At 50.9% G+C, this 15,548-nt stretch overlaps 1 protein-coding gene across 2 annotated transcripts; it reads right to left on the reverse strand.

The window, feature by feature from the left end:
• Positions 1-1,952: 1,952 nt before the first annotated feature.
• emc10 (ER membrane protein complex subunit 10) lies at positions 1,953-15,305 on the reverse strand. Of its 2 annotated transcripts, XM_072442271.1 has the most exons (8): positions 15,174-15,305; positions 14,968-15,034; positions 14,009-14,121; positions 7,611-7,721; positions 7,122-7,306; positions 6,962-7,055; positions 3,885-3,981; positions 1,953-2,091 (listed from the first exon to the last, which is right to left on the reverse strand). In XM_072442271.1, the coding sequence occupies exons 1-7, from the start codon at positions 15,264-15,266 to the stop codon at positions 3,895-3,897; spliced, it is 750 nt and encodes a 249-aa protein (XP_072298372.1). In that variant the 5' UTR covers positions 15,267-15,305; the 3' UTR covers positions 1,953-2,091; positions 3,885-3,894. The 2 variants fall into 2 exon arrangements, with proteins under 2 accessions (XP_072298372.1, XP_072298371.1); XM_072442270.1 differs by lacking the exon at positions 3,885-3,981 and having other exon boundaries at positions 15,174-15,303.
• Positions 15,306-15,548: the final 243 nt, after the last annotated feature.

Here is a 15,548-nt window from a genome sequence, read left to right on the forward strand (position 1 = left end):
TTCCATAAACAGTGCACCTGTGCCATCACTTATGTGTCTCCTCTGAACAACTGCAGGACCAACCGGAGGTTTGGGAGAAACAGGTCAGGTCAAAGAAGACACAGAAATGATCAGACAGTGCAACATCGATCACATTAACATTTGAAATATTTACCCCCTTTGTAATTATGAGATCTAGAGTGTGTCCTTTGCTGTGGGTGTGGCCTCTCACATGCTGAGTAAGACTGAAGGTTTCAAGGACAGCATCAAGCTCTTTAGCGTTTCTGTCACAAATATTATCAACATGCACATTGAAATCACCTGTAATGACCAAACCATCAAAGTCTGTGCATACGACTGAAAGCATCTCAGTAAAATCATCAATAAAATTTTGGCAGTGCTGGGGAGGCTTGTATAAAACAATGAAGAGAATGGATGGAGACCGTTTTAGCTCCATTTTAAAGGATACATACTCAAATGATGAAAACACCCCAAAAGACAACCTGTGGGTAATTATTTCATCTCTAAAGACAGCACCGACTCCACCCCCTTTTTTGTTTTCTCGTGTTTCAGATTCAAACTTAAAGTTGGGTGGAGCAGATTCTATCAGAACTACATTTCCTGTGTTTTTGTCAAGCCATGTTTCGGTTAAAAACATAAAATCAAGATTATAAGAAGAAATAAAATTATTAATTAAGAGAGATTTGTTACATAAGGATCTGACATTTAGCACAGCAAGTTTCAGACTAGTTTCAGTGAGACTGGGCTTTATCTTTTCACAGGGAATATGAATCACATTTCTCAGATTGGGCCTGACTCACATTTTGTTTTTCCATCTGTGTGATGATGTGACTACAGAAATAGCACTAGGGGGGGCTCTTTTTACATAGGGCCCCGGGTTGGTTTGATTTTTAATGTGACAATAAGTCCCGGCAACGCTGAGCCCATGGTAACACACACGACACAGGCTGCAGGTCACCATGGTTACACACACGACACAGGCTGCAGGTCACCATGGTTACACACACGACACAGGCTGCAGGTCACCATGGTTACACACACGACACAGGCTGCAGGTCACCATGGTAACACACACGACACAGGCTGCAGGTCACCGTGGTAACACACACGACACAGGCTGCAGGTCACCATGGTAACACACACGACACAGGCTGCAGGTCACCATGTGTGTTATAGTGTCGGGCCTCATGCTACGGGCCTCGTCTCCATGGAGATGAGACTGTGGAACATTCTAGGCACTGTGACGACAGTGAGACCACCAGGGGGCGACGCCCGGACTGAGCAGTTATGATCCTGTGACTAATGATTTGAATGATTATGATCTGAACGTTTGTTACACCTTCAATCTAAAGGCCTGTGTCGAGGCCATGTGACTGTGTAAACATGACGAAGGCTCAGGTTAGCGCAGCAGCACATGTGCCGCGATAGTGTGTTTACAAAGGGGCTGAATGTCCCTCCCACTCTCAGGCCCTCGTCACACGCTCCTTGAAGCACGAGACAAAACAATAAACACATTGTAATAAATATTTTATTAGTCGTATTAAAACATTTCAGACACTTCACATTTACAGACGGCATCGAGTTCAGATCAACGTGCACAGGACTGGCGTTTGTTTCAAGTACTAAAGTACTAAAGTACATAAAGTACATAAAGTACGTAAAGTACATAAAGTACATAAAGTACATAAAGTACGTAAAGTACATAAAGTACATAAAGTACATAAAGTACATAAAGTACATAATGTACCACTTCTAGTCAGTGATTTACAGGTTAAAACACATTATGCTTTTTCAGGTATTTAGTTTAGAAATAAAACAGAAGTAGATAAGCCCCGCCCCATCATAGTGATAAGCCCCGCCTCATTGTAATGAGCTGCTCATTAAAGGACACGTTTCATGACGTCTCCTGTAAGTATCAGAAATGGTCAAATAAAGGTCATATGTGGGTCGTGTGTGGGTTCTGGCAGGGCGTGGTCATCTCTGAGCTCATCGGCCGCCTCCATTGGCTGCTCCGCCTCCAGCTCCGCCTCCTGACTGGTCCTGAGCTCCGGACATCATCAGGAAGAGAACGAGGGGCACGATGTACATCCACTGCAAACACACTCACACTCAGTCACTGCACCACCATCAGAGTGTAACCATGGAAACGGGAGACACTTTCAGGCTCAAAAGACACACTTCGTTTTACTGTAAGTGGAGCGCCCACAGGTGCATGCTGGGTAAACAAGTCCAATAAACCACACCCATTTTAAACTCTTTAGACATGAGAACATTGAGTTTTCTGTGAAACTTTTGAGCCTGAAAAAGAGAAAAAAAAAGAGAAATTGGAATAAAAAGTGTGATTAGTTTAGAATTATGACGAGAAGCCGAGCGTTTCACTGTCGCACTTTGAACAGTGGCACCACGACAACAACACCGTGTTAATGTGGGAGGGGCCTCTAAATGCGTGAGATCATGTGACGCTGCAGGAGGCGGGACAACCTTTAGAAGAGCTTTAAAATATGACTTTATATTGACTTTGTGCCAGTTTGAGTTCAACGTGGATAAACCAGGTCAAAGCTCTGCATTTGTCCATCACAGAAGATTGATCTGGACTAAAGTGGGCGGGGCCGTTTGTCTTTAACAGGATTTAAATCATATTTCATGTTTTTGAATGCTTAAGTGACATAAAAGTGAAATAAAAACAATGCAGATGAAAAGAAAAAAGCCTCATGAAACCTCCCACTGGACTGTACAGTCCTAGTACTTATATACTGTATAATTATACTGTACAGTACTGTATAATTACACTTTATAGTACTAGTAGTGATATACTGTATAGTACTGTATAATTATACTGTATAATGCTGTGGCACCACGTTCTTGTTGAGTTAAAATTATTCTTGATTAGTAATGAAAAAGAGAAGGAGGGAGAGGAAGAGAGGAGGAGGAGGAGGGGGAGGAGAGAGGAGGGGGAGAGAGGAGGGGGAGGAGAGAGGAGGGGGAGAGTGGAGTGAGGGAGGAGAGAGGAGGAGGAGGAGTGAGGGAGGAGGAGAGAGGAGGAGGAGAGAGGAGAAGGAGAGAGGAGGAGGAGAGAGGGAGGAGAGAGGAGAGAGAAGAGGAGGAGAGAGGAGGAGAGAGGGAGGAGGAGGAGAGAGGAGAGAGAGGAGGAGGAGAGAGGGAGGGAGGAGGAGAGAGAGGAGGAGGAGAGAGGAGGGAGGGAGGAGAGAGGGAGGAGAGAGGAGAGAGAAGAGGAGGAGAGAGGAAGGAGGAGGAGAGAGGAGGGAGGGAGGAGAGAGAGGAGGAGGAGAGGAGAGAGAGGAGGGAGGGAGGAGGAGGAGAGAGGAGGGAGGGAGGAGAGAGGAGAGGAGGAGAGAGGAGAGAGAGGAGGAGGAGAGAGGAGGAGAGAGGAGGGGGAGAGAGAGGAGGAGGAGAGAGGAGGGAGGGAGGAGAGAGGAGAGAGAGGAGGAGGAGAGAGGAGGGAGGGAGGAGAGAGAGGAGGAGCGAGAGGAGGAGAGGGGAAGAGAGGAGGAGGAGAGGAGGGAGGGAGGAGAGAGAGGAGGAGAGGAGAGAGAGGAGGGAGGGAGGAGGAGGAGAGAGGAGGGAGGGAGGAGAGAGGAGAGGAGGAGAGAGGAAGGAGGAGGAGAGAGGAGAGAGAGGAGGAGGAGAGAGGAGGAGAGAGGAGGAGGAGAGAGGAGGAGAGAGGAGGAGGAGAGAGGAGGAGAGAGGAGGAGGAGAGAGGAGGAGAGAGGAGGAGGAGAGAGGAGGAGAGAGGAGGAGGAGAGAGGAGGGAGGGAGGAGAGAGGAGAGAGAGGAGGAGAGAGAGGAGGAGGAGAGAGGAGGGAGGGAGGAGAGAGAGGAGGAGCGAGAGGAGGAGAGAGGAAGAGAGGAGGAGGAGACTGTACTTCAGTGGGATCAGCTCTGCTCTCTGTCTCCCCCTGCTGGGGGCTGGGCCGAATTGGAAAGCATGAGGAAGATGGCTCCTCCCACAATCAAATACCACTGAAACACAGCACAGAGCGGTCAGTCAGAGCGGTCAGTCAGAGCGGTCAGACAGAGCGGTCAGACAGAGCGGTGAGTGGTCAGTCAGAGCGGTCAGTCAGAGCGGTGAGCGGTCAGTCAGAGCGGTCAGTCAGAGCGGTCAGTCAGAGCGGTGAGCGGTCAGTCAGAGCGGTCAGTCAGAGCGGTCAGTCAGAGCGGTGAGCGGTCAGTCAGAGCGGTCAGTCAGAGCGGTCAGTCAGAGCGGTCAGTCAGAGCGGTGAGCGGTCAGTCAGAGCGGTCAGTCAGAGCGGTCAGTCAGAGCGGTGAGCGGTCAGTCAGAGCGGTCAGTCAGAGCGGTCAGTCAGAGCGGTGAGTGGTCAGTCAGAGCGGTCAGTCAGAGCGGTGAGCGGTCAGTCAGAGCGGTCAGTCAGAGCGGTCAGTCAGAGCGGTGAGCGGTCAGTCAGAGCGGTCAGTCAGAGCGGTCAGTCAGAGCGGTCAGTCAGAGCGGTGAGCGGTCAGTCAGAGCGGTCAGTCAGAGCGGTCAGTCAGAGCGGTGAGCGGTCAGTCAGAGCGGTCAGTCAGAGCGGTCAGTCAGAGCGGTGAGCGGTCAGTCAGAGCGGTCAGTCAGAGCGGTCAGTCAGAGCGGTGAGCGGTCAGTCAGAGCGGTGAGCGGTCAGTCAGAGCGGTCAGTCAGAGCGGTCAGACAGAGCGGTCAGTCAGAGCGGTGAGCGGTCAGTCAGAGCGGTCAGTCAGAGCGGTCAGTCAGAGCGGTCAGACAGAGCGGTCAGTCAGAGCGGTGAGCGGTCAGTCAGAGCGGTCAGTCAGAGCGGTGAGCGGTCAGTCAGAGCGGTCAGTCAGAGCGGTCAGTCAGAGCGGTCAGTCAGAGCGGTGAGTGGTCAGTCAGAGCGGTCAGTCAGAGCGGTGAGCGGTCAGTCAGAGCGGTCAGTCAGAGCGGTCAGTCAGAGCGGTGAGCGGTCAGTCAGAGCGGTCAGTCAGAGCGGTCAGTCAGAGCGGTGAGCGGTCAGTCAGAGCGGTCAGTCAGAGCGGTCAGTCAGAGCGGTCAGTCAGAGCGGTGAGCGGTCAGTCAGAGCGGTCAGTCAGAGCGGTCAGTCAGAGCGGTGAGCGGTCAGTCAGAGCGGTCAGTCAGAGCGGTCAGTCAGAGCGGTGAGTGGTCAGTCAGAGCGGTCAGTCAGAGCGGTGAGCGGTCAGTCAGAGCGGTCAGTCAGAGCGGTCAGTCAGAGCGGTGAGCGGTCAGTCAGAGCGGTCAGTCAGAGCGGTCAGTCAGAGCGGTCAGTCAGAGCGGTGAGCGGTCAGTCAGAGCGGTCAGTCAGAGCGGTCAGTCAGAGCGGTGAGCGGTCAGTCAGAGCGGTCAGTCAGAGCGGTCAGTCAGAGCGGTGAGCGGTCAGTCAGAGCGGTCAGTCAGAGCGGTCAGTCAGAGCGGTGAGCGGTCAGTCAGAGCGGTGAGCGGTCAGTCAGAGCGGTCAGTCAGAGCGGTCAGACAGAGCGGTCAGTCAGAGCGGTGAGCGGTCAGTCAGAGCGGTCAGTCAGAGCGGTGAGCGGTCAGTCAGAGCGGTCAGTCAGAACGGTGAGCGGTCAGTCAGAGCGGTCAGTCAGAGCGGTCAGTCAGAGCGGTGAGCGGTCAGTCAGAGCGGTCAGTCAGAGCGGTCAGTCAGAGCGGTCAGTCAGAGCGGTCAGTCAGAGCGGTGAGCGGTCAGTCAGAGCGGTCAGTCAGAGCGGTCAGTCAGAGCGGTCAGTCAGAGCGGTGAGCGGTCAGTCAGAGCGGTCAGTCAGAGCGGTCAGTCAGAGCGGTGAGCGGTCAGTCAGAGCGGTCAGTCAGAGCGGTGAGCGGTCAGTCAGAGCGGTCAGTCAGAGCGGTCAGTCAGAGCGGTGAGCGGTCAGTCAGAGCGGTCAGTCAGAGCGGTCAGTCAGAGCGGTCAGACAGAGCGGTCAGTCAGAGCGGTGAGCGGTCAGTCAGAGCGGTCAGTCAGAGCGGTCAGTCAGAGCGGTCAGTCAGAGTGGTGAGCGGTCAGTCAGAGCGGTCAGTCAGAGCGGTCAGTCAGAGCGGTCAGTCAGAGCGGTGAGCGGTCAGTCCGAGCGGTCAGTCCGAGCGGTCAGTCAGAGCGGTGAGCGGTCAGTCAGAGCGGTCAGTCAGAGCGGTCAGTCAGAGCGGTGAGCGGTCAGTCAGAGCGGTCAGTCAGAGCGGTCAGTCAGAGCGGTCAGTCAGAGCGGTGAGCGGTCAGTCAGAGCGGTCAGTCAGAGCGGTCAGTCAGAGCGGTCAGTCAGAGCGGTGAGCGGTCAGTCAGAGCGGTCAGTCAGAGCGGTGAGCGGTCAGTCAGAGCGGTCAGACAGAGCGGTCAGTCAGAGCGGTCAGACAGAGCGGTCAGTCAGAGCGGTCAGTCAGCGGTCAGAGACAGGTTGCTCTTAAAAAAATGTATCTGTATTTAAAAAGAGATGAAATAGAAGAGTGTTGCCATGACGACATTATGGAAAAGTAACATTTCAGATGAACAATGCGACTGTGGAAGAATCTAAATGTAGTAAATGCAGCGCGGCCACAAGGAGGAGCCACAAGGAGGAGCCACACACAGAGGCCCTGCTCACGTATGAAGAAAAGACGTTATGTATTATCTATATGTTTTGTCCTTTAAAGCTGCTCCAGAAGTCGTTCCCTCATCAGGATGAGCTCGCCCTCTAGTGGCAGCAGCAGGGAATCACAAAGAAGAGAGAAACCAGCTCAAAAGCACTGGGAACGGGACGAATCCCATTTCGACCGTTTAAAAAACATGAAGCACTAATTCGGTTCGGGACGTTGGGACGCTCGGGAGACGTTGGGACGCTCGGGAGACGTTGGGACGCTCGGGAGACGTTGGGACGCTCGGGACGTTGGAACGCTCGGGACGTTCGGGACGTTCGGGACGTTCGGGACGTTCGGGACGTACGGACGCTCGGCACGTTCGGGACGTTCGGGACGTTCGGGACGTTCGGACTCAGAATGACTCACATATTTTGCAAAGAAGGACTTCTGCTCCTGAGGATTCTTCCCCTTCTTCTCTGTTTCCAGCTCCAAACGTTCGAGGAACAGCGCCGTCTCAGGCCTGAAGAGGAAATGCATGTTACAGTTGGACACATTTAAAGGCACTGGGGGGGGGGGGGGCACTGACCCGGGGGCACTGACGGGCGCCATGACACTCAGTGTGGTGTTGAAAACCTCCAGGTCCACCTCGTCCTCCACCTCAGTCCCTCTGCAGGCCCCGGGCACCGTCACTATGGAAACACCAATCAGGACGCCCGATACATCCGTGTGCAGCGCCAGGACGTCGCTGAGGTGGGACTCGACCATGGCGCACTGAAGAGACGGAGCACGTTAGAGCACGCTAGAGCACGTTAAGAGAATGCTAGAGCACGCTAGAGCACGCTAGAGCACGCTAGAGCACGCTAGAGCACGTTAAGAGCACGCTAGAGCACGCTAGAGCACGCTAGAGCACGCTAGAGCGGGCTAGAGCACGCTAGAGCGGGCTAGAGTGGGTTAGAGCGGGTTAGAGCAGGTTAGAGGACGAGCCCGGCACCATTAAACACTTGAGTTCATTAGATTTATGTTCCAGTCTCATAAGAACACGACTAAAAACTGTTCTAAAGTCTGAAGCTCTGACCGCTCTGACGAAGGCCGTGAGGTGACCGTCCATCTGCCGCTCGCTCCGGTCCAGCTGCAGCGAAACACGAGGCACTCGGACCTTGTACAGGCCGTCCACCGCTGCCACCTCCTGGAGAACAGAGGAAACGCGTCACCCACAGTGTGCACCATGTTCACTTCAGTGCAGTACAGACTCTTCTAGTGCGGGTTTCAAGCCTGATGCCCTCCCGCTTACAGTTAGCTCTGATGCCGTTTCAATGGGAGCGTGAGCATTAGCATTAGCATCCAAACATCACAAAACATGAAAAACCAGGGCACGTGTCAAAGTGCTTAGAGCAGATCGTTTTAAAAGAAACACACGCCAACAACACGCAAAAAACACGTCTTAAATCTGCTACGGGACGACACGGCGAAGAACGTTTTACGGGACGACACGGCGGAAGGAAGAAAGTTTTACGGGACGACACGGCGAAGAACGATTTACGGGACGACACGGCGAAGAACGATTTACGGGACGACACGGCGAAGAACGATTTACGGGACGACACGGCGAAGAACGATTTACGGGACGACACGGCGGGAGGAAGAACGTTTTACGGGACGACACGGCGAAGAACGATTTACGGGACGACACGGCGAAGAACGATTTACGGGACGACACGGCGAAGAACGATTTACGGGACGACACGGCGGGAGGAAGAACGTTTTACGGGACGACACGGCGAAGAACGATTTACGGGACGACACGGCGAAGAACGATTTACGGGACGACACGGCGAAGAACGATTTACGGGACGACACGGCGGGAGGAAGAACGTTTTACGGGACGACACGGCGAAGAACGATTTACGGGACGACACGGCGAAGAACGATTTACGGGACGACACGGCGGGAGGAAGAACGTTTTACGGAACGACACGGCGAAGAACGATTTACGGGACGACACGGCGAAGAACGATTTACGGGACGACACGGCGAAGAACGATTTACGGGACGACACGGCGAAGAACGATTTACGGGATGACACGGCGGGAGTAAGAACGTTTTACGGGACGACACGGCGAAGAACGATTTACGGGACGACACGGCGAAGAACGATTTACGGGACGACACGGCGGGAGGAAGAACGTTTTACGGAACGACACGCCGAAGAACGATTTACGGGACGACACGGCGAAGAACGATTTACGGGACGACACAGCGAAGAACGATTTACGGGACGACACGGCGAAGAACGATTTACGGGACGACACGGCGGGAGGAAGAACGTTTTACGGGACGACACGGCGAAGACCGATTTACGGGACGACACGGCGAAGAACGATTTACGGGACGACACGGCGAAGAACGATTTACGGGACGACACGGCGGGAGGAAGAACGCTTTACGGGACGACACGGCGAAGAACGATTTATGGGACGACACGGCGAAGAACGATTTACGGGACGACACGGCGAAGAACGATTTACGGGACGACACGGCGGGAGGAAGAACGTTTTACGGGACGACACGGCGAAGAACGATTTACGGGACGACACGGCGAAGAACGATTTACGGGACGACACGGCGAAGAACGATTTACGGGACGACACGGCGGGAGGAAGAACGTTTTACGGGACGACACGGCGAAGAACGATTTACGGGACGACACGGCGAAGAACGATTTACGGGACGACACGGCGGGAGGAAGAACGTTTTACGGAACGACACGGCGAAGAACGATTTACGGGACGACACGGCGAAGAACGATTTACGGGACGACACGGCGAAGAACGATTTACGGGACGACACGGCGAAGAACGATTTACGGGATGACACGGCGGGAGGAAGAACGTTTTACGGGACGACACGGCGAAGAACGATTTACGGGACGACACGGCGAAGAACGATTTACGGGACGACACGGCGAAGAACGATTTACGGGACGACACGGCGAAGAACGATTTACGGGACGACACGGCGGGAGGAAGAACGTTTTACGGGACGACACGGCGAAGAACGATTTACGGGACGACACGGCGAAGAACGATTTACGGGACGACACGGCGGGAGGAAGAACGTTTTACGGGACGACACGGCGAAGAACGATTTACGGGACGACACGGCGAAGAACGATTTACGGGACGACACGGCGAAGAACGATTTACGGGACGACACGGCGAAGAACGATTTACGGGACGACACGGCGAAGAACGATTTACGGGACGACACGGCGGGAGGAAGAACGTTTTACGGGACGACACGGCGAAGAACGATTTACGGGACGACACGGCGAAGAACGATTTACGGGACGACACGGCGAAGAACGATTTACGGGACGACACGGCGAAGAACGATTTACGGGACGACACGGCGAAGAACGATTTACGGGACGACACGGCGAAGAACGATTTACGGGACGACACGGCGAAGAACGATTTACGGGATGACACGGCGGGAGGAAGAACGTTTTACGGGACGACACGGCGAAGAACGATTTACGGGACGACACGGCGAAGAACGATTTACGGGACGACACGGCGAAGAACGATTTACGGGACGACACGGCGAAGAACGATTTACGGGACGACACGGCGGGAGGAAGAACGTTTTACGGAACGACACGGCAAAGAACGATTTACGGGACGACACGGCGAAGAACGATTTACGGGACGACACGGCGAAGAACGATTTACGGGACGACACGGCGGGAGGAAGAACGTTTTACGGGACGACACGGCGAAGAACGATTTACGGGACGACACGGCGGGAGGAAGAACGATTTACGGGACGACACGGCGGGAGGAAGAACGTTTTACGGGACGACACGGCGAAGAACGATTTACGGGACGACACGGCGAAGAACGATTTACGGGACGACACGGCGAAGAACGATTTACGGGACGACACGGCGAAGAACGATTTACGGGACGACACGGCGAAGAACGATTTACGGGACGACACGGCGGGAGGAAGAACGTTTTACGGGACGACACGGCGAAGAACGATTTACGGGACGACACGGCGAAGAACGATTTACGGGACGACACGGCGAAGAACGATTTACGGGACGACACGGCGGGAGGAAGAACGTTTTACGGGACGACACGGCGAAGAACGATTTACGGGACGACACGGCGAAGAACGATTTACGGGACGACACGGCGAAGAACGATTTACGGGATGACACGGCGAAGAACGATTTACGGGACGACACGGCGAAGAACGATTTACGGGACGACACGGCGAAGAACGATTTACGGGACGACACGGCGGGAGGAAGAACGTTTTACGGGACGACACGGCGAAGAACGATTTACGGGACGACACGGCGAAGAACGATTTACGGGACGACACGGCGGGAGGAAGAACGTTTTACGGGACGACACGGCGGGAGGAAGAACGTTTTACGGGACGACACGGCGAAGAACGATTTACGGGACGACACGGCGAAGAACGATTTACGGGACGACACGGCGAAGAACGATTTACGGGACGACACGGCGGGAGGAAGAACGTTTTACGGGACGACACGGCGAAGAACGATTTACGGGACGACACGGCGAAGAACGATTTACGGGACGACACGGCGAAGAACGATTTACGGGACGACACGGCGAAGAACGATTTACGGGACGACACGGCGGGAGGAAGAACGTTTTACGGGACGACACGGCGAAGAACGATTTACGGGACGACACGGCGAAGAACGATTTACGGGACGACACGGCGAAGAACGATTTACGGGACGACACGGCGGGAGGAAGAACGTTTTACGGGACGACACGGCGAAGAACGATTTACGGGACGACACGGCGAAGAACGATTTACGGGACGACACGGCGAAGAACGATTTACGGGACGACACGGCGGGAGGAAGAACGTTTTACGGGACGACACGGCGGGAGGAAGAACGTTTTACGGGACGACACGGCGAAGAACGATTTACGGGACGACACGGCGAAGAACGATTTACGGGACGACACGGCGAAGAACGATTTACGGGACGACACGGCGGGAGGAAGAACGTTTTACGGGACGACACGGCGAAGAACGTTTTACGGGACGACACGGCGAAGAACGATTTACGGGACGACACGGCGGGAGGAAGAACGTTTTACGGGACGACACGGCGAAGAACGATTTACGGGACGACACGGCGAAGAACGATTTACGGGACGACACGGCGAAGAACGATTTACGGGACGACACGGCGAAGAACGATTTACGGGACGACACGGCGGGAGGAAGAACGTTTTACGGGACGACACGGCGAAGAACGATTTACGGGACGACACGGCGAAGAACGATTTACGGGACGACACGGCGAAGAACGATTTACGGGACGACACGGCGGGAGGAAGAACGTTTTACGGGACGACACGGCGAAGAACGATTTACGGGACGACACGGCGAAGAACGATTTACGGGACGACACGGCGGGAGGAAGAACGTTTTACGGAACGACACGGCGAAGAACGATTTACGGGACGACACGGCGAAGAACGATTTACGGGATGACACGGCGAAGAACGATTTACGGGACGACACGGCGAAGAACGATTTACGGGACGACACGGCGAAGAACGATTTACGGGACGACACGGCGGGAGGAAAAACGTTTTACGGGACGACACGGCGAAGAACGATTTACGGGACGACACGGCGAAGAACGATTTACGGGACGACACGGCGGGAGGAAGAACGTTTTACGGGACGACACGGCGGGAGGAAGAACGTTTTACGGGACGACACGGCGAAGAACGATTTACGGGACGACACGGCGAAGAACGATTTACGGGACGACACGGCGAAGAACGATTTACGGGACGACACGGCGGGAGGAAGAACGTTTTACGGGACGACACGGCGAAGAACGTTTTACGGGACGACACGGCGAAGAACGATTTACGGGACGACACGGCGAAGAACGATTTACGGGACGACACGGCGAAGAACGATTTACGGGACGACACGGCGGGAGGAAGAACGTTTTACGGGACGACACGGCGAAGAACGATTTACGGGACGACACGGCGAAGAACGATTTACGGGATGACACGGCGGGAGGAAGAACGTTTTACGGGACGACACGGCGGGAGGAAGAACGTTTTACGGGACGACACGGCGAAGAACGATTTACGGGACGACACGGCGAAGAACGATTTACGGGACGACACGGCGGGAGGAAGAACGTTTTACGGGACGACACGGAAAAACTAAAACGATTGCAACAATTTTAGAAGCAAAATCCTGTTTTGGTTCAATCTAAAGCGCGAGAATGGATCTAAATGTAAAGAACTTTATTTATCCGGCTGTTTTTGTCACGTTTAACTTTAATTCATCTTTAAAATGTTCCGTTTGGTAAAGCCGCTCACAACGATGATGATGATGCTGATAATGATGTTTATTGTTTTTATTTGATAATGCTACCTGCGTTGCAACAATGAAATTTCCCCATGTGTGGACAATAAAGGAATATCTTATCTTATCTTATGATGCTGATAATGACGATAATGGTGATGATGATAATGATAATGACAATAACAATGATGCTGATGACGATGATAACGATAATAATGATGATGATAACGATAATGATAATGATGACGATGACGATAATGACGATGATGATAACGATGACGATAATGATGATGACGATGATGATAATGATGATGATGATAACGATAATGATGATAATGATGACGATGATAATGATAATAATGATAATGACGATGATGATAACGATGACGATAATGATAATGACGATGATGATAACGATGACGATAATGATGATGACGATGATGATAATGATGATGATAACGATAATGATGATAATGATAACGATAATGATAATGACGATGATGATAACGATGACGATAATGATAATGACGATGATGATAACGATGACGATAATGATGATGACGATGATGATAATGATGATGATAACGATAATGATGATAATGATAACGATAATGATAATGACGATGATGATAACGATGACGATAATGATAATGACGATGACGATGATGATAATGATGATGATGATAACGATAATGATGATAATGATGACGATGATAATGATAATAATGATAATGACGATGATGATAACGATGATGATAATGATGACGATAATGATGACGACGATGATGATAATGATGATGATGATAATGATAACTACGATGATGATAATGATGACGATGATAATGATAACGATAATAATGATAACGATAATGATGACAATAATGATGATAATGATGATAATAATGATAATGATGAAGATGATGATGAAGATGATGATAACGATGATAATAATGATAATGATGATGATGAAGATGATGATGACGATGATGACAATGATAATGATGATAATAATGATAATGATGAAGATCATGGCGGCATGACAAAAGGCTACAAATAACAATAGCAGTGTTTTACCTTAAGTCTGCTCCGGTCTTCTTCTGAGAGCGGGTTTTGAGACAGAGACACACTCTGTTCACGTCCGGGTTTTAAAAGCAAAGATCCTCGAACTCTGAAGTTTGTCACATCGTCTGAAACACCAGGGCAAGATAAAACTTTAAAAATTCCCATACACTGGACTAGACTAGATAAAACTAGATAAAACTGGACTGGACAAAAACATGAACACAATAAAACCCTGTCTCAGTGATGCATTAAGCTGCTAGTTTGGCTATTTTGCAGTTCATATTTCAGTCTTTTCTCAAACGTGAACGCTCCTGGTTTAAAACGTGAAGAATTCTACAATCAAAACGTCACAAATCTAAATCTAAATCACGAACCAAAAACCATAATGACATGTTCTGGCCATAAAGGTTCAGCCCTAAAACGCAGCTATGAACAAGCTAAACTCTGGAATATTCTGCTAAACAGCCTGACGCATGTACAAAACTTAAATTAAATATTCATTAAACTGACTAAATGATTAAAAGGTCAGAGTGACGCAAACTAAAGTACAGTTAGACTAAAAATAATGAATAAATGGCAGGTTTTCTATTGTGATTCATCAGTTTAACCTCGATTCCTCTTCTTTGTCATTTAAATGTAAAATACAGAACAGAATAACTGTGTAAAACAAGTGCAAATCTTGAGAACATTAAAGATTTGCTCCATAAAAACAGTCAAAAATCAATAATAAACCAACAGTGAATGAAGGCCAAATTAGTGCAGAACAGTTAAGACAATATTAGGAGCATTTCAATGATTCATTCCAATTTATTAAGTTTTATTTTAAGCAATACTGATTGAATTAAATGTCTTATCATTTGTAAAAGAACAGGTCTTTGCAGCAGCCGAATGTTGTGCTGGTCGTGGACGTGGATTTAGCATTTGAAGAGTTTTAAATGGAGTCATAAATAAGATCAAAGTCATATTCTCACCGACTTCAAAGGAATGTTCAAGTGGGACTGAAAAGCCACTTAACTCTGCGTCTAAAGCGTCTCCGATCTGCAAAACACAGAAGATGCGCGTTAGCTGTTAGCGGCTAATGCTAACACATGCTAACACACGCTAACACGCCACTGTGTCATGTCACGTGCTCATTTATCCACGACAGCGACAATCTGAGACAAAGACTTAAACTCACGCGTCTGCCGTTGTTGCTGTTCACAAATGTTGCAAATAAAATAAAGTTTAAAGACGATAAAACGGCGAAATGAATGGATAAAGAACGGGCCATTTTGACAGCAGTGGACACCGGAAGTGGCGTGTTGAACTACAGCTCCCAACATGCAATGCATTTCCGGTTAGCTGCAACAAGCGCGTTATTATTTATTTATTGTTTCTTTTCAACGTTTATTAAACCAGGAATGACCCATAGTCATAGAAAAGCCCCTTTTCCAGGACGAGCTGTTCAAGCAACAGTAAAAGTTTAGATGTAACGTCGCAGATACGGCGCATGCGCAGTTACATAAAATTATGTAGTACTTCCAGTAGTCATTTTCAGATCATAACTTTTCCT

Source organism: Eucyclogobius newberryi, unplaced genomic scaffold (genome assembly GCF_026437365.1).
Source record: "Eucyclogobius newberryi isolate DKJ021-1_F unplaced genomic scaffold, fEucNew1.0.hap1 SCAF_13, whole genome shotgun sequence".
Lineage (NCBI taxonomy): Eukaryota > Metazoa > Chordata > Actinopteri > Gobiiformes > Gobiidae > Eucyclogobius > Eucyclogobius newberryi.